Below are 26600 nucleotides of genomic sequence, written 5' to 3' on the forward strand. Positions count from 1 at the left end.
ATCCCTTTCCAATAATGAACTCACGCGAAATTTGTACTCGCGGTTCTGAACTCCCCCCATGGCAATATATACAGAAGCAGCGCCGCGACAATATGCGCCAGTGTAGCCCCCAAAACAAAGGCCTACTTTCCGTCCCAGAGACGATACAGAAATGCGAAAGCTATAAACATAGCATGCTACATGTTTGACTAGACAAAAAGAGATGAGTAAAAGAGAAACCGAAATATGCCAGTGATGCGTAGAGACTCGTGAGTCAGTATTAACAAAACGCCGTGGAACACCAAACAGGCGAAATGGACCCAATACCCGTGTGGAGAAGAAAGGAGATCGACAATCATGCTGTGACATCGTTGCAAGAAGAAAAAGAAGCGCTCTAAACCAGGTTCGTCGTTTACTTGAACATCCATTGACAGTGACAAGCATCATCAGGGTCCACGCGGCGTTGAAGATCAACAAGGTTCTCGCGCTTGCTCTTCCTGTCGAATGTGATGGTTTGCGAAGGTTGAGCGGCAAAGTACTCTTCGTAGCTGGGATCTGACTCTTGTAGCCATATTCTGATTGGGCTGTCGTTCGGGCTAGGTGATGTTACTATCTCGCCGTTATCGAGCATGAGCATCTGTTGACAGTATGGTTGTGACGCCCCAGGGAGCCGACGTTCTTCTATCTTGACGATCCGGGGATAAGGTGCCATGCGAGGGGCTGAAGAAGCATCTGACTCGGAATCTCGAGCGCGAACAGGTGACGGGGCAGCCAGGTTGACAGGGGAATTTGTGGGAGACGCTGTAGTAGTTTGTGTAGAGCTGGTAGAGACACTACTCTCAGTCGGCACAGCGACAGCAACATTTACAGCCGCATCGTCGGTTGGGTCGGGCGTGGGTGTAGGCGTGGGCCATTGGGTAGGGAACGAGGTAAATGTGGCTGCCGTGGAGTTGTCGTCAGCGTAGATGTAGCCCTCGATGTATGTCTCGTTCCAGTAGCAGTACCAAGGCGTGTCGCCAGGTTGGACCTTGAACCGCTGTCTGTATTTCTCATCTTGTCGTTTCGATAGTCCTGACCCGGTACTGAGCTCGGTGGGTGACAAGATGACTAGCTTATCGTATCGAGCAGAGAAATGATAGGCTGGACCGTAGGCTTTGAAATCCAAATCAAGTACCAACTCCATCGGCTTAGTATCAAGCACAGGAGTCTGAAGGCCATATAGTATAGAGTTCGACGGCACCGAAGGTCCGCTACCCATGGACGCAACTTGTTGAATCTCACCACCAATGACGGTATCATTGATAGTTATGACGAGCGGAGCGAAAGTCATCCTGCATGACCATGCAGAATACTGATTTGCTTGTGTTAAGCATCCCGACTGTCCGTATTGCGGTAAGCCCAGAGGAAGGGCAAAGGATCCTGTTGGTAGTGGCAAGAGGCCAGACGGTGTTGAGATGGGAACGGCGTCGAAAAGAGATCCATTTTGACCCGTAACCTGCGGTTGTCTAGCGAGAGTTAGTAGATGTTTTCGTTGATAGATCGTGAGTACTTACGCTTCCTCATGAGGGCTGCCATTTTCATTCTGGTCGTCATCATCATTGTGTTTCTTGGCAGCAAAGGTACCAATGGCTGCTCCGAGGGCGACAGAGAATACTAGTATGAGGATAAGAACCACAAGCGCGACGCCCATAGGCACCCTTCCCCATAGTTTCCTCTTACGCCAGCTGACCTTGCCTTCGACTGGCTCCGCCTTCTCCGAGAAGTGGTTCTCAGACGCCAGTAGAGATGCAGAGGACGAGTCGGAGGGTTCTGCTGGTACGGTACTACTTTGTGCAGCGGCAGAGTTGGTAGCCGCAAGATTGCCGGTTTGGGTTTCCGGTCTCTGAGGTGGCAACCGGGCGGGTGTAACGGACGGGAGTAAAGGAACGGCAGGTAGAGGGGGTGGCGAGAACGAGGTAGTGCTCAGCGGCGAGACAGGAGATGCGGGTGTGTTGAAAGGATCCTCTGCGTCAACTTGGACGGGCGCGGGTATGACACGCGACGACGCGCTTGCCTCGGCTGCCAAAGAAGCCTTGGTGGGTCCTTCCTCTGGATATCTCGAGTACGGTGGCAGCTGCTCAGTGTGTCCGTCGGGTCCGATGATATCCTGCTCCTCGCCGTCCGGCCCAAGCACTCTGTGGTAACCGTTGTTCAGGCCCGGAAATCCCACGGGAATAGTCGACTGGACCTGAGGTGCAGGTGGCTGGGCTGGCTCGTCTGGTGACTCTTCGTCGACAATGCCGCTTTGCGAGTACATGGCATAGGGATGTGTCGGCCGCTGCAGTGACATTGATCGATGCGGTTGGCGTTCTGTCGAGCTTGTTGCTACGCTCAGTGGCCGTGCCATTGATAGCTGCGGGTACATGCCATATGGGTGGCTCGGGCCCGTCTCGAACGGGTTCTCGGAATTGCTCGTCGTCGCAAAGGATCCCGCAGAGCTCACAGAGTCGCGATGTCCAAGGGGCCTGTGGTGGCTGGGCCCTCGGTTGAGGGGCGGTCGGCCACCGTCTTGCGTCATCGAATCCCGCACCTTGGCCGTGCTGTTTCGCGTTGCCGTCCTTCGCAGGTCGCTCTGGTGATTCTCGGGCGCCTTGGATGTCGATGGTTGTCGTTGCAGCGCGTCTATCCGGTCGTGATTTTGGCGGTCGCCCTGCCAGGGCTGGCTCGCGTTGGCTGGTCGGAAGCCATCCGAGACGGAGGGCATGAAATCATCCTCGTCGGGGTCGATTTCGTAGTCGTCGTCAAAGACATCGGGGTTGCTCGGCTGGCGCGGTGCTTCGTTGTTGTCGCTGCTGCGTCGGTCCATGACGCCGAACGGTCCCTGAGCCCCAAAGGCCCTTCCTGGTCCCCCTTACAGTCCTCCCCGATGGCAAAGCAGGCGTGTCGTCAAAGAATTAATCGAGGTAGTGCGCGATCGGTAGCGATGAGCGTCGCGCGGGTAGCGAGTGTGGCGAGAATTGGCGTGTGTCGTGTCGTGTCGTTGGTAGGGTCGAGAGGGTGTATCAGGTTTGGCAGAGGTTGTCCTGAGACGCTGGCGCCACTAAACGGCGCACGGGCGAACACCCAAGCCTGAACATCGATAAGCACCCCTTCGACATCGCATCCTTCGGCTCTCTGACCAGCCCATCAAGCTTCTGACATGTGCACTTTAGTTTCTGCTATGTACCTGCACCTTCTGCGCTTGATTCCCTCCCGTCGTTCCTGAGTCGCTGCGAGTTCATTTTCACCCCTCTCGCATTAATATAGAGCTACTTTAGGACGACCTGGCCTTACCTCATGTGCTCTGCCGCTTTTCTGCATCATATTCACGTGCACCCAGCGTCATGCACGGAATCGCGGACTCTACGATATACCCAGTGGTTTGACCCGGGCCCATCTTCCCTACCGTCGGGGAAAGTGCTTCTTTCTGATCAGACAGACCGTATTTAACAGCTATTAAGCACGATGCCCGACTATGAGATGGTGCATCCGGGATCGTGGAAGGGGCTGCCATCTGGTCCGCGACATCTACATGTCTGTGGACGTTCGGTTCCGCACAGGTTCCCGGACTATAATACGTGTTGACAATATGGGACTCGTTGTCATAGACGATGAAGGTAGCTGTTGTTGCAGATTGATCTTTCTGCTCAGAGCTGCTCAGGTCCCGTGTGCTGTCATTCGCCTGATCGTCAGTGACTCCGCTCCCGCTCCTCGAAAGAAGCTTTGGATAGGGGAGTTGATGCCCTGTCACCATACGACATTTTGGATGATAAAGTTGAAGAGCGAACCGGGCACATGGTACTTATGTACTTGTGCTCTGCATCGGGGAGCCCATGTCAACCTTCGGCCATGACGACAACGGCGAGGCATGCCTAGGATGGCCCAGCCTGTTCGCCCACCGCAGTTCAAGGTTTGGCCTGGGCTCCGACATGCGGCTATGGGGATATCAATTCACCCGAAAAGTCGTACCTATAACGTCAGTTGTTCTCATCCCAACGCCACTCCCGGATACTCGCATCGATTCCATTCGTCAGTTGAAGTCTGGGCCGTGCTTGACATCCCTTATCCGACTTGGGATGCTCCCGAACTGCTTTTTGTCGTTGATCGTCTGAGAACACGACTGCAAGCTGAACTTAGAGTTCATATGCGTTTACGATACTGTCCTCCATAGAAGGGGCCAAGTGATCTCGGTGGATTACTACCTATCAAAATCATCCCGCCCACCAAGTAGGTCGTAGATAGCGACCGCGGGCATCTAGACAGCAGCCTGGCTAAACGCGAATGCCCTCATTTTCGGCCGAGTTCTACTGAGGATGTGTGATGCCCTCAGCACAATGGATAACTCGGGTCCAAAGCAATGACGGCGTGCTCGTCCAATGTTATCAGATAGCTTACAATCCCTCATCCAACACAGATACCGCAGCATCGTGACGCGGCATTACGCATGCTGTGGAGGCTGTGTTCTGGCTGGAAGGTAGGTAGCCAGTTTTGTCGAGTATCGCGGATGAGGTTGCTAGGGGGGACTGGTTGTGATGGGCTGATGGTTCCTGACTAGCTAGTAAATCCCTGCATGCCAAGGAGCACGGCGATAGGTCGTCGAGGGAGTACGTCCTCCGCCCGGTGGAAAAGGGCCAACTCACGATGCCGGGGGCGCGATGGAGCGAAGTGAAGATATACGTTCGCAGAGCATGCAGCTGGGACGAAGCGAGCAAGGCGGCATGCAGGCGTTTCTTTTTCGCCAGACGAATGCCCCGCCATGCCGCCGGCCTCGCAGCCAGACCCTGAATGCCCCGAGAAGAATGTACCGAAAATCTCAGGGACTAGCAGACACAACACTGGGAGCGCGTGGGCCGCTGTTAGGATTGTTGAGTGCTAGGTCTGCACAAAACCCGTTACTTGTCCCCTTTGGAGCCCTGTACCCACGGCGTGCTAGCATTGCCACGAAACTGATTGCCGCTACTAAACTGCACCTTGCCATTGTCGCGTAGGATTTACTCGTCAAGTACTTAAGGCGGTGAACTCCCCTCCCTCGCCAACGCACTCCCTTTCTGCTCCTCACACAACACTATACACTCCTGCAAACATGGCTGCTCGTCCCTCCAACATCGGTATCAAGGCCATTGAGCTTTACTTCCCCAGCCAGGTACGTTGTTGCTGCCGTGGGCGGTGTCGCCGTCCCAATGCACATGCGCCCGCTGCAACTACGCCCTCTACACCAACACGCACTAACAACTCGCCCACAGTGCGTTGACCAGGCCGAGCTCGAGAAGTTCGATGGCGTCTCCCAGGGCAAATACACCATTGGCCTCGGCCAGACCAAGATGTCCTTCTGCGACGACCGTGAGGGTGAGTCCAAGATTTTCTGCTCGCGCGACCCCGTGTACCCCGAAGAGGAACTGACAGGTGCTCCACTCAGACATCTACTCGCTCGCCCTGACCACCGTCACCTCGCTCTTCAAGAAGTACAATGTCGACCCCAAGAGCATTGGCCGCCTCGAAGTCGGCACCGAGACTCTGCTCGACAAGTCCAAGTCGGTCAAGTCTGTGCTCATGCAGCTCTTCGAGGAGTCTGGCAACTACAACATCGAGGGTGTTGACACTGTCAACGCCTGCTACGGAGGAACCAACGCCCTCTTCAACTCCGTCAACTGGATGGAGTCATCGGCCTGGGACGGCCGTGACGCCGTCGTAGTCGCTGGAGACATTGCGCTGTACAAGAAGGGCAACGCCCGCCCGACTGGTGGCGCTGGATGTGTCGCCATGCTCATTGGCCCCAACGCGCCCATTGTCATGGACGCTGGCCAGCGCGGCTCCTACATCAGGCACGCCTACGACTTCTACAAGCCCGACTTCACCAGCGAGTACCCCGTCGTCGACGGCCACTTCTCCGTCCGCTGCTACACCGAGGCTGTCGACGCCTGCTACAAGGCCTACAACGAGCGCGAGAAGACCCTCAAGTCGCAACAAAATGGAAACGGTGTGAATGGCAGCAGCGAGCTCGAGACTGCTCTCGACCGCTTCGACTACATGGCCTTCCACGCACCTACCTGCAAGCTCGTCGCCAAGTCGTACGCGCGTCTGCTCTACAACGACTACCTCGCCAACCCCTCCAACCCCATCTTCGCCGAGGTTCCCGCTGAGCTTCGCGACATGGACTACGCCACCTCTGTCAGCGACAAGACCGTAGAGAAGACCTTCATGGGTCTCGCTAAGAAGCGCTACGCGTCTCGCGTCCAGCCCAGCATCCAGGTCCCAACCCAGTGCGGTAACATGTACTGCGGCAGTGTCTACGGTAGCTTGTGCAGCTTGCTCGCCAACATCAGCAGCCAGGACCTCGAGGGCAAGCGCATTGGTATGTTCAGCTACGGAAGTGGTCTGGCCTCGTCTCTGTTCTCCTTCACCGTCAAGGGTAGCACCGAGAACATTGCTAAGCAGCTCGACATCCAAAACCGTCTCGAGAAGAGGCGTGTAGTCGCCCCTGAGGTTTACGACGAGGTAAGTCCTTGAGATCTAGAATGCCACAGAACAAACCGCTAACATTTCTACCAGATGTGCAACCTCCGTGAGCAGGCTCACCTCCAGAAGGACTTCACCCCCAAGGGAAGCGTTGACACCATCGTTCCCGGCACCTACTACCTCACCGGCGTCGACGGCATGTTCCGCCGCTCCTACGAAGTCAAGCAGTAGACGCCTTGTCTGCCGCATTATACCCACCACAACTTCATTTCTTCCTTCGCTTGCATTCTGAGCATTTGCGGGAGTCATCTCCATGATTCAGCTTAGACTCAAAAGGTTGCATTATTTCACACTTGGCGTATGGGACAGTGGCCCCACTTTGCCGACCGCAGGGTTGTGGGAGTCGTGGTACACGAACATTTACGACGGATGATAGGGATGGGAAGGATCACATGTATATTGTCTAGATCTGCATGGTGGCATGACAAGAGTCGTGCCATCTTAATATTGGCTTCTGAATGAGGCATCGACACTGTAGATAGACTAATGCGATGTTTACAACATTACCATGGTCCCACAACAAGGTAAAAGTCTTATCCATACCGACATCGGCGCCGAATTTCAAGACTCATTTTCATCTACTTTGAACAGGGTTGATGTATACTAATCCATTTGGGGGGTTTCTCGTCTTGACCATAGATGAACGAATCGTACCTCGGCTCAAACTTCAGCTCCGCGTCGCGATTACCGCCCCGCTGCGAACCTTGAAGCTTACGACAACATCTGAGCTTCTTTTCCCATGATCTGAGCATTGCAATTGCGCATCGCTAGTACAAACTTCCAATACCCAACACATTGTGTAATCATTACCAACTTCATCATGGGCAAAGAACTAGGTCCCGGCGTCGGCTTCGAGTTTCCCTCGTATGAGGTTTCCTGGCTCAAGCGCGATCTCCTGCTCTTCGCGAACAGCATTGGCGCAACCTACCCGGATGAGCTGCACTTCCTCTACGTAAGCAACTCCATCACAGCTCTCACACGCCTGAACCATACATCCCAAGCGCAATCCCCCGAGCTATCCAACACCTCTAACACCACCCTCAGGAACTGCACCCATCCTTCGCGGCCTTCCCAACCTACCCCATCATCCTCCCCTTCAAGCACACGGACCAAGAAGTCATCGACTTCTACGCGCGCAGCAATGCCGAGCCCATCGAAGGCGTCCCCAAGTTCGACACCAAGCATGTGCTCGACGGCGAGCGCAAGATACAATTCTTCAAGCCGCTGCCCGTGAGCAGTGAAGGCCGCAAGTTCGAGATCAGGAGCAAGGTGCTGGGTGTATACGATAAGGGCAAGGCAACCGTTGTCGAGACGGAGAACAGGCTTGTTGATGCGAAGACGGGGGAGACGTATAGTAGAGCTGTTGGCAGTGGCTTCTATGTTGGTCAGGGTGGTTGGGGTGGTCCAAAGGGTATGTCTTTCCCTTCTCCTTGACCCTTGCCGTGCTCGCGATGGAGTAGGCATGACAGTGTAACATAAGACTAACACACGACAGGCCCCAAACAACCAAACTACCCCCCGCCGTCCCGCGCTCCCGATAGCACACACATCCACCAAACCACCATGGAAACCGCCCACCTCTACCGCCTGAATGGCGACTACAACCCGCTGCACGCCGACCCGGAGCCGGGCAAGAAAATGGGTTTCGGCGGCCCCATCATCCACGGCCTGTTCTCATGGAACATGTCTGCCCACGCTATTCTGAAGGCGTTCGGTGCATCCAAGCCTGAGAACCTCAAGGAGTTCCAGGCGAGGTTCGCGGCGCCGGTTAAGCCGGGTGATAAGCTGATCACGGAGATGTGGAGGACGGGGGATAGGGATCAGGATGGGTTTGAGGAGGTGAGGTTTGTGGTCAAGGTTGAGGGCGGGAAGACGGTCCTTACGAACGGGAGGGCGTTGGTGAAGTGTGAGGGGGGTAAGGCGAAGTTGTAGGGTAGTATTTACTTGACCGGAGACGTTGGACGTGTAGCCATCATATGAACATGAGTATATATCAACTGTACCAAGTCCAAACCTAAGCGCATACCGTCTTGAGCTCTTTGATTAGACATCTGACATGCATACTTCCACCCCGCCTAGAACGGCTAGATCCTCCGTCATCACAGCACTTCCCCATTCAGACACACAATCAATCAGATAAGATGAACGTGCAGCTCACGTGCGTTACAGGGATGCGCGACTCCGCCCATCAGGGACCAGTCTGACGCACGAAACGCAACACGATGGCTCAGCTCCGCGCTTCATGGCTCTTCGGTGTTTGCCTGATGGAGTAGGGCCAACTTGCGCAAACGTTTCACTCGAGACTACGGGAGTGAGATGAAACGGGAAGGGGATTGAGGAGAACGAGAAAGAGGCTGGCACTTTTGGAAGGAGGGACCTTAGCTGTTCGTCTCTATATCCTTTGCGGTTTGATCTCGTACGGTTACTCAATCTTTCTTGGGACCTCGAAGACAGCTGCCATTTCTGCGCGTGCGAGCGAGACGACGCGATTCCACGCCGCATTCGACGTACAGACACGCCCTCTAGTACACAACACAACGAACCACCCACGCTCCTCCATCTCCTCCCACCACCCACCACCCACGATGCTCCTCACTTTACCCGCCACGCTCCTCCCCCTCCTCCTCACCCTCACCCCAACACGTGCCTACAAACCGCTCTCGGACGCCTTCCTCCGCGCCCTCCCCTCCCCCAACACCACCCTCGACGCAAAGAACAGCACGCTCCTCTCCCCATTGCTCATCCCGCGCGTCCCCGGCACCCCAGGCCAAACCCTCGCGCAACAACACCTCTACGCCTACTTCACAAAAGAGTTACCAGCCTGGAACCTAACCTGGCAAAACAGCACCTCCGTGACCCCCACATCCAGCACACCTCTCCCCTTCGCGAATTTAATCGCGCGGAGGGAACCACCTTGGGTCGCACCGGGGCAGGCGAATTTGCTCACGCTCGTTGCGCATTATGACAGTAAATTGCATCCGGATGGGTTTATTGGGGCAACGGATAGTGCGGCGCCGTGCGCTATGTTGATGTATGTAGCCAGCATGCTAGACCCTCATATAACGCGGATGTACGAGGAGATGAGTGCGTTGGGAGAGGGCGGGGACGTGGACATGGACATGGGTATCCAGATAGTGTTTTTAGACGGCGAGGAGGCGTTTGAGACGTGGAGTGATAGTGATTCACTCTATGGTGCTAGGTAACGTTTCCCCCCCCCCCTCAATTCATACCTAGGTATCGGGGAAAGAAGGAAACTATCATGGAATAATATACTAACACAACCGCGCAGAGCCCTAGCAACCCACTGGTCCACGACCTTCAACCCCCCCTCTCCCGCCTCAAAATTCTACCAGAACCGCACGCCCCTCTCGCAAATCAGCCTCTTCCTCCTCCTTGACCTGCTCGGTTCCGCAGACCCACGCGTCCCGTCCTACTTTCCCACCACCCACTGGGCTTACGTACACCTCTCCACCATTGAGTCCCGGTTACGCAGTTTGAACCTGCTAGAATCGTCTCCATCCACACCCTTCTTGCCAGATGTCAATGGGACAATGGGGCATGGGGGGATTTCGGATGACCATCTGCCGTTTATGGCGAAGGGCGTGGAGATATTGCATGTGATACCTAGTCCGTTTCCGGGTGTGTGGCATACGATGGAGGATGATGGAGAGCATTTGGACGGGGCGACGGTGAGGGATTGGGCGAGGATTGTGGGTGCGTTCGCACTGGAGTGGTTGGATATGATGGAGGTGTGGGATGAACCCGAGGAAGCGACAGCGGGCAAGAGGTGGTTAGCATAGAACGAATAAGAAAACGCGCAAAGACGTGTTCGTGACATCAACCGTAATAGTGCCAAACCAGGACGACGATGTGAACAGGTAAACTTAATGTCTCATATCTTTATGTACAAAAAGGCTCGCCCATATCCATCATACCACTATCCATATCCCCTCGATATAACGATGCGTATGAATCCATGTCGTTAGATATATGCCGAACTCGCAGAAAGAAGAAAAGAGAAAAACCCGTGCAGATACGCGCGCATAATGCACAAAGAACGGGGAAAAACAGCCCGAACTCGACATAGTGCCATTAAGAACTCCCACATTGGATGAAAAAGCGAAAGCAATGCACCAGCGCAATGCAAACCCATAGCCCAGCAAAGAAAACATCGTGTTTACTGTAGCGTGGGAGACCGCAGCAACTTGAACTCATTCTGGGAAATCTTGTAATCGTAATCAGTCGGACGCTGTGTCAGGTCCTTGTCGGCATAGGCTGTGTCGTAATGACCATGCGTGAGGTCGTGACAGCAGCAACCGATGGGGCAAATTAGTGAAGGACTTGAACGCAGTCCAAGTCCTGTGTGGTAGGCTCCGGGTATCCAAGAAAAGACTATACGAATAGTACCGCCATGTACCGGTAAGATAGAACAAAGCAGAAACTTTTTGTCAGGTCCTGGAGGAACCTAGGTATAGAAGAGCAGGCTGCGTGTATGAGCATGTGCTCATCATACATCGAATTGGCCTTGGTTGAAGACATCGTGCTCGTTGCTGGGAACGATACCGGACATCCTATCTCCGCGTCCAGCAGGTCGGTCCCAGTTGACTTCGTCCGTCTCATCCTCGTCCATTCGCTCCAGGGCGTCGGTCCGTTGTCTGTCGTTTCCGAATTGCTGCTCCATTGTACTCTGGTCGGTAAAGGTAAAGCCAGCAAAGTTTGCTTGCATAGTCGGTGACAGTGGCGTGGATGCGGGGTTGACTCCGGAGGCCAGGGCAGCCGCGCGGGCGTTCAAAGAGCCAGCACCGTTGAGAGCATTAGTAAACTCGGGGTCGAAGTTGGAAACGTCGAGCTCTCCCTTGAGCTTGGGCTTGAATGGTGGTACCACGTTCTTCTTGCCCAGAGCCTCCCAGTCGATGTCGGCAAAGAAGGGATGAGCCTTGAGCTCCTCGGCATCGCGTGTGGCACCAAGCCTGTGCTTGGGGTTCCTGTTGAGAAGTCCCTTGACGAAATTCCTACCTTCAGTGCTGAGGGCGTCCCGGGGGAACCTGACCTTTCCGAACGCGATGTTCTTGTACATCTGCTGGGTGTCTTCTGCGTAGAAAGGACTCCATCCACAGCACATCTCGAAAACTAGCACTCCGAGCGACCAGAAATCGACCATCTTGGTGTAACCGTGTTCGTCTAGAAGGACCTCGGGTGCGAGGTACTCTGTGGTTCCGCAGAATGTGTTGGTGGTGGCGTTCTCGGTGAGGTTAGCCTTGGACAGACCGAAGTCACAAAGGGCGATGTGGCCATTGGCGTCCAAGAGGATGTTCTCGGGCTTGAGATCGCGGTACACGATGTTGTGCTCGTGCAGATGTTGCAGGGCAAGGATAAGTTCTGCAATGTAGAACTTGGCACGACCCTCCTGGAAGCGGCCTTCCCTCTGGAGATGCCAGAAGAGTTCGCCTCCCGACATGTAGTCAGTGACGAAGTATAGATCTGAGGGTGTCTGGAAGGAGAACTTCAGTCCAACGATGAATGCCGAATCAGCCATGGCTGTCCGGACGAGGATGTTGCGTTCTCCCAGTGTGTGTGCCACCTCCTTCTTCTGCACGATGACCTTCTTCGAAAGCACCTTCATGGCGTAGATGCGGCGAGTGTCGCGCTTGCGTACTTGGAAGACCTGGCCGAATGTGCCCTTTCCGATGAGCTTGAGAATCTCAAAGTCTTCGGGGCCGTAATGCTTCTTCTCGACCTTTTGAAAGTTGAGCTTGAGGTGAATCTCTCCGGTAACAACACCTCCCTCGCCCTCTCGGGGCTCTAGCGGGAACCAGCCGTCGTATGGCTCGCTGTATTCGACAAGGTTTGGGCAGAAGCGGACGTGGCCGAGGAAAGCCTCACCGTTGGCGCGGTCGTAGACGGAGACGTCGATTTCGGCATGGTCGCCCACAACGTCACTACGATTGTCAGCATCACCACACGGGGAAGAGAAGGAGCTACTCACAACATGGCTTCGTGCTCCCACTTGGGGCTCGTCACTTCCTCCAAGGAGCCGTTCTCTCTAGGATCTGAGCTGTGGCCGCTGTTGCTGCTCTGTCGGCTCTTCATAGGAATAGCCATTGGAGTGCCCATCTGGCTCTCAGTTCGCTTCATCTGCATGGGCGGTCGCTTCGACTCATCGTGCCTGGGCCCATCTGAGATGTACTCAGCCCATTGGAATTGGCAGACAACGTAGGGGTCTGTGCTGGGCCGCAGACCCCGTCCCTCAGAGATTGTGACTGAGAGCTTGCCCTTGGGCGCCACTACGGGAGCCGTCTTGCTCTCCTTGGATTCGTCGGACGCATTTGAGGTGCGGGATAGATTCGAGGGCACGGGCTTTGCTTCTTGGGAGCGGGTGCGCGGTGTCTGGGGAGGTGTAGCCTGTTGCAACGGCGCAAAATCGCCTTGCGTTAGCTTCTCCGCTTCACCAGCCAACTGCGAGGTTGAGGGAGTTCGGGAAGAGGCACTGGGGGCGGGGCTGGGCAGCATGCTGGGGTGGGTGGTTGACTCTTGCTCCTTCTCTCGGGGGTCCGAGACCTGAGAAGTGACGGGTGCGGGGGAGGGGTTGACCGTGGAGGAGGACTTCCGCGAGGGCATAAGAGAATCACGAACCTGGCCAAAGTAACTGTGCAGAATACCCGGCAGTCGCTTGTCCGTCGGGTCGGGCTTGGGTGTCGTGGCACCCGGTGGCGTGGAGCTGGTGGAGCCGATCTGGTCGTGTCCGTCTTCGTTGCTGTCGTTGGTGGCTCTGTGCGGCGTTAGCAGTGATGACGAGGGCATCAGGAAAGTGGCGGTGAGTGTGGGAGTGTGAGGTGGTGAGAGTGGTGAGAGAAATTGTAAGGAAAGAGCGAGGGTGCACGTCGTCAGGACGCAGTACAGCTGCAAGCTAAGCGATGATGTGGTGTGGTGCGTGGCAATGCGTTGCATCAACATGACAGTCAGTATGCGCTTACCGTGTCATGGCCTGTCTAAGCAGGTCGGCGGCGCCAGACGAGGTGCCCGTGGTGTGCTGGGCCATGGTGTTTGATTTTGGGTGCGACTTGGACTGGCGGGTCGAGGGCGCGGTGCCGACGTTGAGCGTGGAGACGGTGGGAACAACGCTGCTGCTCTTGTTGCGTAGATGATGGCGGGGTCGAATGGTCCTGGTTGAACTCTCCGAGGCGCGAGAGACTAGTCCGGGACGTTGCTGGCTGGCATCGACAGCGGGGCCTTGGGTGGAAGCAATCTTGACGGTCTCCTTGAGGCTGGCGCGCGACGGGCTGCTGGAGTACGTGTCGCTTTGGGGGGAGGTCGAGAGCGAGCTGTCTGCCGGGTCCGCAGTTGGGCGTGAAGTCATAATAATCACTTGGGTCCTGGCTGGCTGCTCCGAGCGGCCTTAGCCCTAAACAAGCGCACTGCAACGACTGTGCGAAAACTCTGCTCTAGGACTTTAACGGGGCAGGCAGTCCGAGTCCTTCCAGGCTTGAGGCGCGCGGGCTGCGGGCGGTGTACAGCGGTACTGGGTAGACGTGTACTCTGGGACCGTGGGAGCACTGGGGCGCTGCAGCAGTAGGCGTCGACTCGAGGATGATAGCAGCGTCACCGGCAGGCGAGATAGGCAGGCGCCGTGTAGCTCACTGACTTGACTGTCGCTGGAATTCACTGCGGGCCTTGCTATGTATCAATCCCTCTCAACGCGATTGCATTGCACCATCCCTCGACCTAGCAGCGCCGCCTCCAGTCCCCTAGGCTCCTCCGGTTTTCACCGCCACTGTCATCTGTCTCGGCGAGCAGCATGACCAGGTCAACCAAAACCACACTTCGCGCGGCCATGCATTTGTGTGCGCCAAGCAGGTGCAACGCGCTGACGTAGTGGTCCACTGCCTCTGCTTCTGCCGACATGCCACTGGGCCGGCATCGCCCAAACCGGCCGGGAAGAGATACAGTCCCTGGCTAAGATCTCGGAACGCGACCCAACCACTGCCAATCACCGCCTCCACACGCCCGTCGCCGGTGGAGCACGAATACCCTCACATCAATGCTCAAGCCAGCGCCTGCATCAAGCTCCAAGCCTGTCGTTTGAAGAAAAGCCTCAACGATCCACCCGTGATGCCACTGCGACGTTAGCGACATATGGCCCGATAGCACTGCGATAGCGCCCGCCGCCCTGGATACACTGTCGCTATCGAGCACCACCGGTACCGTGACTGGATGCATGTGAAGGCTGCGGCTGACTCGAGCAAACACAGCCCAGCATGTCGATAGGAAGAACTCTATATCCTTTGTTGCTGGTTGCACCTAGATCTGTTAGTAAGCTGTACGTCTGCTCCTTTTGGAAGATATGACGCGGATAAGATAAAAATGGGGAACGTCGGGGCGCGATTTGGTAGAGACACACATCACTCCTCGCAAACTCGCGTTACCCAGTAAGCCTCGTGCATCATGGCTGTATCTTGGGTGATTGCCGTGGTTACACAGTGAACGCTCGATGATGCCAGATACCTAGGCAAAGGGTCTTCGGCCAAACAGCCGGCCCGTGCCCCGGCCTCTCTGCATTTCTTACTTAGCAGGGCTGCAACCGCGCGCAGTACCGAAGCTCAAAGCCAACACCACACGCTGCCGCGCATCCACCCACCATGTCTGACCGCGAATTCGGCGGCAACGACGACCTGTCGCTGCCCAAAGGTCGGCATTTCTAGACTCGCATCCCCCGTAAATGCTAATACGCGCCAGCGACCGTCCAAAAGATTGTTCAAGACATCCTGGCCAGCGAGCCTGGCATGACCTTTGCAAAGGATTCGCGCGACCTTCTAATCGAGTGCTGCGTTGAGTTCATCACCCTCATCTCCTCCGAAGCCAACGAGATCGCCGAAAAGGACGCGAAAAAGACAATAGCCTGCGAACATGTCAAGGCTGCCCTGGAAGAGCTGGATTTTGGCGACTACGTCCCAGCCATTCTCGAGGTCGCGCAAGACTACAAGAAGCAGCAGCAGGTACGTTTGCGACGGCACATGTGACGCGACCACCAGCTAACGCGGGGCAGAATCGCGAAAAGAAGCAGACCAAGATCGAGCAGAGCGGCATGACCGAGGAGCAGCTCATCGCTGCGCAAGAAGAGCTTTTCAAGAACGCAACGAGCAAGTTCAACGCGCCACCCGCGCAGTGATGTTTTCTCTCATGGACGACTTGTACGAATAATGGCTCGAGTTGCACGGCGTTACGTGGGCATTGCGAAGGCGCGAGGCAGGCGTTTGGCTTAGATTAGGGACACATCAAAGGCATTCTGGGTGCGGGCAGGCACATATGCACCATGTTTTCAGCATAGATTTAGGCGTTATTCAAAGGCGATGAAGGCCCATGAGGCTGCGACACGAAATCGAACGTGTCACAACGACAACCATCATAGTCCATTTACTCACTTCTTTTCTTTGTGAATGCGCGCCGAGAACAAGAAGCGCGCCCGTGTTTCACGGCCAATGACGTCGGGGTTGGGCCCACACCCCGCGTGGCCAGTAGCCGCATCCCACCACAGCGCTGCCCACTACCGCCTATCTCCCGAACCACTACCCATAGCACAGCTCCACAAACCATACCCTCCAAACTATACGCCATGTCGGGTCTCGAGAATGCGCTTTTTAACCTCAAGGTCAGTCACTGTGTGCTGGCGCTGACTAACCATACGCTGACCCCCCTCAGTTCACGGCCAAGTCGCTGAACAGGCAGGCGCTCAAAGCTGGCAAGGAGGAGCAGGCTGAGAAGACCAAGCTGGAAAAGGTTGGTATCATGTCTCTTCAGCGCAAGAACGCGTATTAACACCTTCTCAGGCTATGAAGCAGGGCCACAACGACATTGCCCGCATATACGCCGGAAACGCCATTCGCAAGCAGAATGAGAAGCTCAACCTGCTACAACTCGCCTCGCGCGTCGATGCCGTCGCAGGCCGCGTACAAACCGCCGTCACGATGCGACAGATTACAGGCAACATGATGAAGGTCAACCGCAGTCTAGACGTGGCTATGAAGTCTATGAGTCCTGAGAGGGTATGCGACATCCACAGCTATTGGGATCAGGACCGCGCTGACAACACCTAGATTGCCTCCGTCATGGTCGATTTCGAAAAGCAGTTCGAAAACGTAGACTCTGCCACCGAACTTTACCAGGATATCACCTCCTCTGCCACCGCAGTCGGCACACCACAAGAGGACGTAGACCGTCTGATGGCGCAGGCGGCAGACAAGGCAGGCGTAGATCTACAACAAGATCTCCAAGAAGCCACACCGGCAAAGACGAAGGTTGGGCCCACCGAGCAAGAAGAAGAGGCATTTACCGAGAGGCTGCGTGCTCTGAGGAATTGAGATACAGACAACAGTCCCTTGCGGGGTTCCTAGGGTGTATTGGAGTTTAGGCGCATCACATGCAAGCGAATTGTTGGGAAGACTAAGATAGCTTTCGAGGCGAATACTATGTTCATGACTACCACACTAGTCAAGGGTCAGACCGACCGTCGCATGCGCATCACCTGGTCGCTCTGTTACAGCTATCTCACACCGCCTCCACTCCTCACCCCATCTCCGCATTCCCAGTACACATCACCGGTCGCTAGTTGACGCCATCAACTAGATACTTACGACATCGGCATTCTTCGGAAAATGGCTTCGGCTAAGTTGCTCGTCTCGCAGCCGCGATAGCCTACCGACCCGGGAGACAGAAACAGCATGAGTCGTGAGTTGCTTGTTGAGCGTAGGCATGCCCTGGTTGCAAAAACGAAGTTATCATGACTTGTCCGATAAATTTTGACAAATGAATTCTGCCCTTCAGTTATCAGTTCCTCAAGAACTTTCCGTCATCACGTACTCAGACTGTGCACCTAGCGAGAGAGCAAGTGTTGTGTCCCAACCCACCATACCCCGGATCGTCAGTCGTGGCCAGCTCCCCACGCTGGACCCTGCATTTAATTCCTCATGCCATGCAGTAAACACCCACATGTCTCAGCCGATGCTACCCATCGTGAACATGGCTATGAGCGACGAACGATGCAGGGCCCGATGACGTGCACCAATCAATGCGCGTGATACCCGTTCGGCGGCTCTTGCTCCGACGTCGGTGTTTGTTCGCCGGCGAACTTTCAGGTAAACTCCGATATCTTCGTCAGCGGCTGGTATCAAATCCCTCAACAACAGCCTGTCCTGTGTTGACACTTACGACACCTCTGTCGCCCTGGTCCAAATCGCGGGCAAACTGTCGAAAGAGTCGTAAAGCGTGAAGCGCCCGCGAACACAGCACCGTCAAAAGTCCAAGCATTCCATGCAGCACACAAAGAGAGAGTTTATCAGTCACCGGAGGAAGCTGCAATGGGGGAAGAACAAGCCAGCGGTATGAAACCGCACACAGCCAACGAGCACAGAGACCAAACAACCGTACCCAAAGTCGCAACACCCTCCATCGCGATCCCCAAGCCAAACCTACCGCTCCCCACGATGCGCAAACCCAGCACCTCGACCGAAACATCCCACGAATGGAACACATCCAAACTCGGTCTACGCATCGGCGTCGACGCCCTCTCCGCCGGCTCCGCAGGCATACTCGTCGCACCCATCATAACCATGATCGACAAAGGCATCATCGAAAATGCCAGCGGGCGTAACAGTCTCGGCGAGAGTCTGAAAAAGAGCGCAATCGAACTCCTCGCGAAACCACACCGCTTCCTCGGCAGCAAACCCTTCGTTCTGATTTTCAGTCTATACTTCGGCACATACTTTACCGCCAACAGCATCGACACGGCGTCCGCGACGGTGAAGCCCACGCAAGGTTTACAAGAGCAAACGAGCGGTACAAGCAAGTTCCTCGCTACAAGCACAACAAATTTGGCACTGTGTCTGTATAAAGACAATCAGTTCACCCGGCTCTTCGCTGCACCAGGGAGTTCGCCTCGGCCTGTTCCGCTGCCTACATTCGCGCTCTTCACCGTCCGCGACTGCCTTACCATTTTCGCTTCGTTCAACTTGCCACCGCTGCTTGCGCCCAAGGTAGACGAGCGCATGGGCACAGAGGTCAAGAAATATGTTGGTGCGCTGAGTGTTGCGCAATTTGTTACGCCTGCTGCTGTGCAGCTTGTGAGCACGCCCTTGCATTTACTCGGGTTGGATTTGTACAACAGGCCTGAGGCTAGGGTTGGTGGTGTGGATGGCAGGGCGGGGCGCGTGCTGAGGGATTGGGCGAAGAGTGCTGCGGCGAGGATTTGTAGGATTGTGCCGGCGTTTGGAGTGGGAGGGGTGGTCAACACTAAGGTTAGGAAGAATATGATGGGTAGGCTCGAGGGGTAGGGAGGATCAGGGTGCTGCACGAAGAGTTGGAAACAAATCGTCTTGAGCATTATGTGGCGTTAGGGGTCGGTACGGAAAACTCTCATCTCATCTCACAGCAACAGCATGGCATGGCGTCAGGTGCGTTTTAACGACGAATGAACGCAGGCAACAATGAAGCACTTTATGAAGTTCCAACCTTTGCGCGCTTCTCCCGTCCCATCCGTCCCTCATCTCTTACCTTTCTCGTCATCCATCGCTTTGGCCGACGCAAACCATCCATGCTGCACTAAACACTGCATCTCCATCTCTATCTTCCATGCTCCCACTCCGCTATATCTCACGGAATAAGATCGCATTAGTCCATGACTCCTGTCCCCCGTGACATCATCGTCGATCCAAAAGCTCAGATCACAGATCTCGACCGTTAGGCCCACAGGCCTATTCATGGCATATCCGACTGCATGGTGCATGTCAAATCTCGGTTCCTGAACATCGCGTGCTCGCACGGACGCTTGGGTGAAACGGACCACGCGATTGTTCATGGGAATTCAACCGTTCCGTGAATTGGGACTTGGCGGTGGCTGGTGCTAGTCTGTCGTTGAATCCGATTTGGTGCATGTATGTATGCAGAGCGAGATGAGAGAGGCGTGCATGCGTGGGAAAAGCAAAGATGTGATCGGGATAGATTGATGTGGGAGAGTCATCAGACGGGCATGCATGGAGAGTACAACAGCACAAGAGTTCAGACATTACATGTTCCATTCACCAGACACTCTACATAAAATGTATACTGGGTATCAAATCAAAGACCTACGCCTTCTCATTCCCGATACTCGCGCTCCCGCCCCCTCTAGCCTCAGCCAAAAGTTGCGTACCAACGACCTCTCCATTGCTCTTACTCTTGAACACACCAGAAATAGAGTAGAGACCCATAAAAGGCTCGTACACATACTCCTCCTCCCAGACTTCCTCGCCCTTGTAGGTAACACTCTCGTTGAACCCGTTGAACCTCATGTTCTTGAGGTAATCACCCACAACATTAGTCGAGGAGATGGTTCCAGAGTTATCAAGGATTTGCTCTACGATATCGCCGTTTTGGGCCAGGACACGGCGTTTGTTGGTGTTGCCTTCGAAGTTGTTGATGGAGTAGAGGATGTTGTTGCGGAGATCCCATTGGTGGAAGTCGAGGTCGCGTTTCGCTTTGGCTTGAGCAGAGGTATCATTACCGCCTCCAGTAAGGCCACCAGCGACGTCGCCAACGAGACCAGCAGTGTCGTTGATGATGGAGCCAAGACCGTTTCCTAGCTCGGCGATCACGGGGTTTAGATCGATGCTGTCGAGCACGTCGCTGACCATGTTGACGAGGTTACCCAAGCGGGCTTCGAGGTAGACTTTTGCCGTGACGTTTTGGATTAGGAGGGTGACTTTGTCGATGGAGAGGTCGACTCCGGCGTTGAACTGCAGCAACTGGAGGACCTGAGCGTCGAGGTTGATCTTTGCGGTCAGGTTGTCGACGCCGATGAAGATCTCGCCGACGTGAACGGATGCGTTGAGGAGAACGTCTGGGACTGGGCTCAAGGCGGAGATGTTGGATGAAGATGTGTTCTCTGTTTCGTAGAGGACGGCGGATGGGTCACCGTCGTCTCGCACATCGAGCTTGTAGCCACTGTAGCCATCGGACACAGATTGGCAGACAGCGAGGAAAGGCAACGAAAGGAGTGTGATGGTAGGTAGTATCGACAACATCTTGACTGGTACTGAAAGAGAGACTGGCCGAAAGTCGACGTGCTGCTGAACAAAGAGCGAAGGACAGGAAGCAACAACTCAATGGATGTCGTCAATCGACAAGAAAGACGGGCGGGCGCAACGGTTAACACTACCATCGGGTGGAGTAGTAGTGAGTTGCTTACAAGGATCATGTGCATAGCACCATCTTCCATTACCCGTCATCCACCTACGCTAGCAAGAAAAACGGAAATTAAGGAGATCCATGCCCACACCTGCGATTCGATAGAAAATCCAGAAAACCGGCACTTCGTATGCGGAATCAGGATTTCTACATGTTCATGCCTTAGCACTGCTCCAGATGGTGCGATCCAGCCTTGTAGGAACCCCTGCGCGGCTGCATAGGGGGCTTTACCCGAGATTACCATTATGGGAATCCTTGCAATACTCCATGTGCATGATTGCCGTGCCCGCTGATTTGCAACGGGATTCCTTCGCTATAACCGGTACGTGGGTCGTGGTTTGCTGATACTTGTACGGCTGTCTCGCTCGTTACTATTGCCGTTGTTGTTGCTGTCGTCGCCGCTCACGCCAACATGTCGTTCTCTATCCGCCTACTGCTCATCAGCATTTTTCTTACTTTCGCTACACTCATTTCTGCGCAGTCGTCATCTGGCGTTCCTTCAACCCCGGCACCTACAAGCAGCACCCCACCGCAAGGCAACGGAACTACTACGAGACCGCCAGAGGTTGCGCCAACTGGATCTTCGCCCCCAGATGTGCTTCTCCGCGTTCCTGAACTGCACGTTGGAAGGATTGAACTAGGTGTCGAGAAGCTTCAGGCAGATCTTAACCTCAACGCCAAGGTCGCCGGTCTCGTCCAGATCAATGCTGGTGTCCAGGTCGCCGTAGAGAAGGTCAACATCACTATTGCTGATGTAGATGTTGAACTCGAGTTAATTGTACGATTGGGCAACCTGGTCTCTATCGTTGAGCGCGTCTTCGACTCTTTGGACCTGAACCCTCTCTTGATCGGTTTGATCGGAAACGTCACCAACTTGGTCGGAGAAGTGATCGGTGCAGTCGACGGCCTTGTAAGTATCCGAATGGCTCGATGTCAGAAAGTAACTAACAGCATATAGCTTGGATCGATTACGCAAAACGGAAAGACGCTCAACTTCTTGGTCGACAACCTCGGAAACATCGTCCAAGAAGTCGTAGGAAGCGGCGGAGACGCCCTCCAGCAAATTGTCGGAAACTTCAAGGTAAGCATACTCTTATACCATACCAAGTTGCAGCCACTAATTCGAGATACAGCTCAACATGACCGAAGTCGCTGGAAGCGCAAAGCAGGTTGGCCAGGGAATGACACAGAAGACCTTCAACTACGAGCCTCTCAACGCGCTCGTCGACATCGTGACCAACACCGCTGGTCAAGTCGTATCCGCGGTCGTCCAGAAGAAGAATGGTGGTGGTGGTGGCAGTGGCGGCGGCTTATCGTCAACAGCTTCGGCTTCCGGTACTCCCATGCCAGTTAGCCTGCCTGTCGCCTCAGCTACTAGCTCTGCGTAGGCGTATATAGCGTCGCGATAATGGCATAATCTAATGCATTCTGAATATCGTTCATACGGGGTGTGATGTGATGGGTGGTTGTACAATGTAGATGATGCACTGGAGGTGCGCGAGCGGCGAGATGCCTCGGCAGGCGGGAGAGATGACGTGGGACGCTAGGACCACGCCCCAATCACACAAGCCCCGACGCGCATAGGCATATCCTCCTTTCATCGACATCATTGCGCAAGACCATACATCGATCGTTCATTCTATTCATGAGGTGCGACATGTAATGCGAAGAAAACCAACTGACATTAAGGGAGTCATGATACAAAAGAGTGTCCAGAGTTGAGTCCCATCTCCCAGCCTACTAATCACTATCAGAGTCATCGTCGTCCTCACTCTCGCCACCTGAGCTTGAGTCGCTTCGCTTCTTCGATTTGGAGGGCTTCTTCTTCTTCTTTTTCTTCTTCGCATCATCGTCATCCTCACTCTCACTCTCTGAAGAGTCCGAGTCGCTTTCCTTCTTCGACTTAGACTGCTTATTCTTCTTCTTGTTCTTTCTTACTTTCTCTTCCTCCTTCTTCTGCTCTTTCCTCAGTCCTTCCCTATCAGCTTTGGCCTCATAAGTTGAACCCATCGTTTCAGTCATGTAGGTATCAAACTCTCTAGCGGTGCTCGCAATCTTTTCGAATTCCACTCTTCCCACACTGATCTCGACATCCTTACCGTTATCGTAGCCTGCACCACCCTTTTGGGTTCTGGCGCGGAACTCAGCCATGGCAACTGCGGTGTGGAAGGCGTTACGGATCTGACGTCCATTCCAGCGTGCCCGCTTGCTGTCTTTGCTGTCCTTCCAGTGCTTCTTGGCAAACTTGATGATCTCGTCTCCATTGATAGTGACATGGCTACGGCCGCTGCTCTTAAGCACATGCACGGTCTGATTAATGAAGGTCTGCCACACTGCGAGTGTCGTTTTCTTGTCGAAGTCCGGGTCTAGGGCACCAGCATTAGAGTAAGCATCGTGGCAGATTGGACACAAACTTACAGAACAGCGAGATGTGCACCCGAGATGTGAAAGCCTCGTCAAATGTCCCCACCCGATTAGTGGTCAGAAAGAGTAGACCTTTGTAGTACTCTAACATGCGGAGGAACACCGACACGATACTGTTGCGCTGAAGGTCCTCCATTTTTCTTCTAGCAAGAAAGACATCGGCTTCGTCTAGCAGCATCACGCAATCCCAGCGGCTAGCGAGGGTGAAATGCTTCTTCAAATTCTTCTCGACGTCTTCTGCCGTGCTTCCGAGGTCGCCGCAAGTGATAGGATAGAGCGGCTTCTCCATCAGATCAGCAATGCACTCGGCTGTGCATGTTTTACCGACGCCAGGAGCACCTGAAGCTGGTCAATAATGACGCTGAAAATCTTGAGAAAAAGCATTTACCGTGAAGAAGGATGATGAGGCCTTGTCCTTTGCCCCGAACCAGATCCATGTCATTCTCCATGCTTCCCGTTGTAGCTTGTGATACTCTCTTCCGAAAGTGCTCACGGACCTGCGACTCAAGGATACTTTTGTGGTCGTCAGATAGGACGAGCTTGTCAAATCCTCCGCCCTTCTCACTCTCCGGTAGAGATTGGAGATCCTGTACATTCACTTGTACTGCTAGTTGTCAGCACGAATCTGGTACTTCTGATGTACTGGATACTCACCCCACTCCCGTGAACGCAGCTTGTAAGCAAAGACGCGGTAGTGACAGATGCTGAAGTCAGACGGGTCTATGAGACCCGCATTTGGTGTGCCTGATAGCGGATTGAACACCGGCTTCTCGTTGATGTACTCCTGGTAGGTTTCCAAATCCGTCGTTTGATCATGCACGACTGGAGTGCGATGATAGCAGGCAACGCATGAGTAGCTACATTCCTTCCCTTCTCGGCAATCGCTGGTCTCTGACAGATCAAGCTCTTCGGGCTCCAGGAACGAAGGAATGTCGCCAGGGTTGGTGCCAAAATACCCTTTCATGTCAACGATGACTTTGTCGTTGAGCTCCTCGCGGGTGACGAGCTCGAGGCCCTTGCAATCCACGTATGGTGCAATAGAAGCGGAGACTGTGTCAATAAACCGCTTACCCCGTTCTTTCAGCATGTCAGCTGCTCCAGCAGCATATTCCATAGGGATGACATCGAGGTCCGAGATGTTTCGCTCTCCACGATACGGAGCAATGACTATTCGTCGCCGAACAGGTACCAGTCTAGACCCGTTGAAATCCAAGTAGTACGTATAGATACAAAACGGATTGGTGCCGCTTATAGGCTCGATTCTGTCCGTCGAGGCAAGTAAGTGGACAGGAGATTGAAAGACAGGAGCCGGGAGCTTTGGCATAATGACTCGTCTACCACCAGCTGTCATGAGAACTCTCATACCTAATCGATCTTGAGTCTCTGTTCCATCTAGATTCGTCGATCGCTTTGTGACCACGAGATCTCCAGTGTGGAACAGGTGCCACAGGTCACAGAACCGGACCTTTTTCGCCTTGCGCTCCCGAAATCCCATATGGCCAGGCAGTAGGTAATTGTCGAACAGGTCTCTGATACTTTTGAAAGATTTCTCGACTTCAGAGAGAGTTGGCCATCCGTCCATGTAAATTCCGTCGCACCCGTTAGCCGCGTCGTAAAGCTCGAGTTCTGACAAGACAGTGTTCCACTCCTCTGCTGAGATAGCATCAGGAGCAGAGGGCTCCTCAGTCACTGCCTTCTCTCCTGCCTTCTCTCCGGCTTCCTCCGGAGCTTTGTCCGGAGCGTCATTTGTGACTTCAACAGCTTCGTTTGGCTGGACTGTTCCGCCGCTTTCGTCTGGATCTCCGAGACAACTCGCCGGTCCTGCGTCTTTCTCTGCACGACGATCAATTATCCTAGTCAGTGCAGTAATGACTTCCGACATGATGTTTAGTATCTCTTCCCTGTTCTGCAGTAGTGGCTTGAAGGGTCGTAGCATCATAAAGTCCGTGTCTGAACCGTCGCCTGTGAGAAACTTTCGAAACAGGTGTCTGATTGACCTTTCCTCGATGAGAATTAGACTCGGAAAGTGTTTGTTCTTGACTTTGAGCATTTCCTCTGCAAGTCTGCGCTCATCATTGAATGCCAAAGAGCGTTCCAAGATTGGGTCAGATGCAAATTTCCCACCATCCATGTCGTTGTCCTCCAAAGTCTTAGTTTGCTTTTTCCGTCGTAGAAGTCTGTCAGATTTCTGTGCTTCCGGCTCTCCAACAAAGACATCGATTTGATGGGATCTGCGAGTTCCGAAGTCATATTTCAGTCCCTTCGAGAGGTGGAATTTCAGCTCAGGCTCCAACAGCTGCCTCTTTGCTGTGACCAATGGAGATGGTGGACGAGGTATCTCCTCGCCTTCCAGTAGCCTGCGTAGCTTCTTCTCGAAGAGCTCGGTGGTCTCTTCCAAGAGCGTGAGTCTCTCTTCCAAGATCTTGTTATATTGATTCACCTGCTTTACACGTCTCGGCGCAAGCTGGATGCGCGAATGCATTTCCTCGCGCCTGCGGACCCACATATCCGTCTCTGTGTCGATATCAGTACCACTTTCTACATCCATCTCCGACTCAGAAGCATCAGATGCGTTCATTTGGCTGCCAGCGCGGTCTATCCTGGGTTTGACACTGGGGGAGCGTGACCCAGTAGCTCTTGTTTCTGGTACTGGTAACGCAGAGACCTCGGTGATATTGGTAGGTACTGTATCGCTCTTGGAACTGTCTGGCTCGCGCGGGATCGTCGCGGTGGCCTCTTCCGATGCCGACTCTACATCTACCACGCTATCAGTAACTTTCAAGATATCTGTAGCAGTGCGACGTACTAGAAGTATTGCGCTCATGGCTCATGGAGAGCGCAATTCCGGAATCTTCAGAACCAGACATAGCAGCGTTGGTACTCTCGCCAGATTGCGCTCGTTTCTACCATCTATTAGTCAGGTCCTCTGGGTATAATCCGTGATCTCCAACGCGGAAGGTCAAAAAGCGCGACAGTATTTAGGGCAAGCTTACCTCGCCGAACATGCGTCCACTTGAAATACCTTGGAAATACCTTGGAAACAACTCGATTGCGGCTCAACGAAAGTGCACAGGATACACATGAGGGATATCATCCTAATCCTGCACACTCATCCTGATATGTACGCATGGCTGTATTCCAGGTCATTGATTGATGCGATTGCTTTTAGAAGATGGGGCCCAGAAGGCGGCATGCACTTGCGACTTGCATGGACCCCCTAGGTTTGATCCAATCAAGGGTGGCCTAGCTGACACCTACCTATTTTAGTCGACCCCCGACAACCACTGACCGATCATGAATCCTTCGATTTTGCGACAGGCTTGGGCTCCAAAAAGTGCGTAGAACGGCGGGAATCTCGCGTGAGTTGCCAGGGCACAAACAGTCAGTCGTTGTGAGGCGCCTCAATGCGCCTTAGCAAATTCCGGGCAGACTTCGAAGATTCGCTTAAT

The 26600-nt window shown here is 54.2% G+C and overlaps 10 protein-coding genes across 10 annotated transcripts; 6 read left to right on the forward strand and 4 right to left on the reverse strand.

Annotated features, from left to right (window-relative positions):
* Positions 1-391: 391 nt before the first annotated feature.
* J4E92_009891 (uncharacterized protein) lies at positions 392-2824 on the reverse strand (the record flags this gene model as incomplete). The annotated part of the gene is made up of 2 exons (XM_051501233.1): positions 392-1484; positions 1533-2824. The coding sequence occupies 2 exons, from the start codon at positions 2822-2824 to the stop codon at positions 392-394; spliced, it is 2385 nt and encodes a 794-aa protein (XP_051348618.1).
* A 2256-nt stretch (positions 2825-5080) lies between these two features.
* On the forward strand, positions 5081-6684 carry ERG13 (3-hydroxy-3-methylglutaryl coenzyme A synthase; the record flags this gene model as incomplete). Its single annotated transcript, XM_051501234.1, has 4 exons — positions 5081-5140; positions 5241-5343; positions 5414-6492; positions 6547-6684. 4 exons carry the CDS (start codon positions 5081-5083, stop codon positions 6682-6684), a joined length of 1380 nt encoding a protein of 459 aa, XP_051348619.1.
* A 649-nt stretch (positions 6685-7333) lies between these two features.
* On the forward strand, positions 7334-8445 carry J4E92_009893 (uncharacterized protein; the record flags this gene model as incomplete). Its single annotated transcript, XM_051501235.1, has 3 exons — positions 7334-7465; positions 7558-7924; positions 8009-8445. 3 exons carry the CDS (start codon positions 7334-7336, stop codon positions 8443-8445), a joined length of 936 nt encoding a protein of 311 aa, XP_051348620.1.
* A 2575-nt stretch (positions 8446-11020) lies between these two features.
* J4E92_009894 (uncharacterized protein) lies at positions 11021-13870 on the reverse strand (the record flags this gene model as incomplete). The annotated part of the gene is made up of 3 exons (XM_051501236.1): positions 11021-12452; positions 12500-13282; positions 13488-13870. The coding sequence occupies 3 exons, from the start codon at positions 13868-13870 to the stop codon at positions 11021-11023; spliced, it is 2598 nt and encodes an 865-aa protein (XP_051348621.1).
* Positions 13871-15149: 1279 nt separating this feature from the next.
* Positions 15150-15679, forward strand: J4E92_009895 (uncharacterized protein; the record flags this gene model as incomplete). Its single annotated transcript, XM_051501237.1, has 3 exons — positions 15150-15198; positions 15247-15506; positions 15557-15679. The coding sequence occupies 3 exons, from the start codon at positions 15150-15152 to the stop codon at positions 15677-15679; spliced, it is 432 nt and encodes a 143-aa protein (XP_051348622.1).
* A 444-nt stretch (positions 15680-16123) lies between these two features.
* J4E92_009896 (uncharacterized protein) lies at positions 16124-16868 on the forward strand (the record flags this gene model as incomplete). Its single annotated transcript, XM_051501238.1, has 4 exons — positions 16124-16159; positions 16210-16287; positions 16338-16553; positions 16605-16868. The coding sequence occupies 4 exons, from the start codon at positions 16124-16126 to the stop codon at positions 16866-16868; spliced, it is 594 nt and encodes a 197-aa protein (XP_051348623.1).
* Positions 16869-17864: 996 nt separating this feature from the next.
* On the forward strand, positions 17865-18836 carry J4E92_009897 (uncharacterized protein; the record flags this gene model as incomplete). Its single annotated transcript, XM_051501239.1, has 1 exon — positions 17865-18836. The coding sequence occupies one exon, from the start codon at positions 17865-17867 to the stop codon at positions 18834-18836; it is 972 nt and encodes a 323-aa protein (XP_051348624.1).
* A 792-nt stretch (positions 18837-19628) lies between these two features.
* On the reverse strand, positions 19629-20564 carry J4E92_009898 (uncharacterized protein; the record flags this gene model as incomplete). The annotated part of the gene is made up of 1 exon (XM_051501240.1): positions 19629-20564. One exon carries the CDS (start codon positions 20562-20564, stop codon positions 19629-19631), a length of 936 nt encoding a protein of 311 aa, XP_051348625.1.
* Positions 20565-21139: 575 nt separating this feature from the next.
* Positions 21140-22115, forward strand: J4E92_009899 (uncharacterized protein; the record flags this gene model as incomplete). The annotated part of the gene is made up of 3 exons (XM_051501241.1): positions 21140-21637; positions 21686-21808; positions 21861-22115. The coding sequence occupies 3 exons, from the start codon at positions 21140-21142 to the stop codon at positions 22113-22115; spliced, it is 876 nt and encodes a 291-aa protein (XP_051348626.1).
* Positions 22116-22467: 352 nt separating this feature from the next.
* Positions 22468-26054, reverse strand: J4E92_009900 (uncharacterized protein; the record flags this gene model as incomplete). Its single annotated transcript, XM_051501242.1, has 5 exons — positions 22468-23093; positions 23146-23490; positions 23540-23758; positions 23806-25908; positions 25958-26054. Coding segments are annotated over 5 exons (3390 nt in total), but the record flags the coding sequence as incomplete, so codon positions are not given.
* Between the last annotated feature and the right edge of the window lie 546 nt (positions 26055-26600).

The sequence above is a fragment of the Alternaria infectoria genome (assembly GCF_024043175.1).
Source record: "Alternaria infectoria strain BMP 0036 chromosome Unknown scaffold_28, whole genome shotgun sequence".
NCBI classification, from domain to species: Eukaryota; Fungi; Ascomycota; class Dothideomycetes; order Pleosporales; family Pleosporaceae; genus Alternaria; species Alternaria infectoria.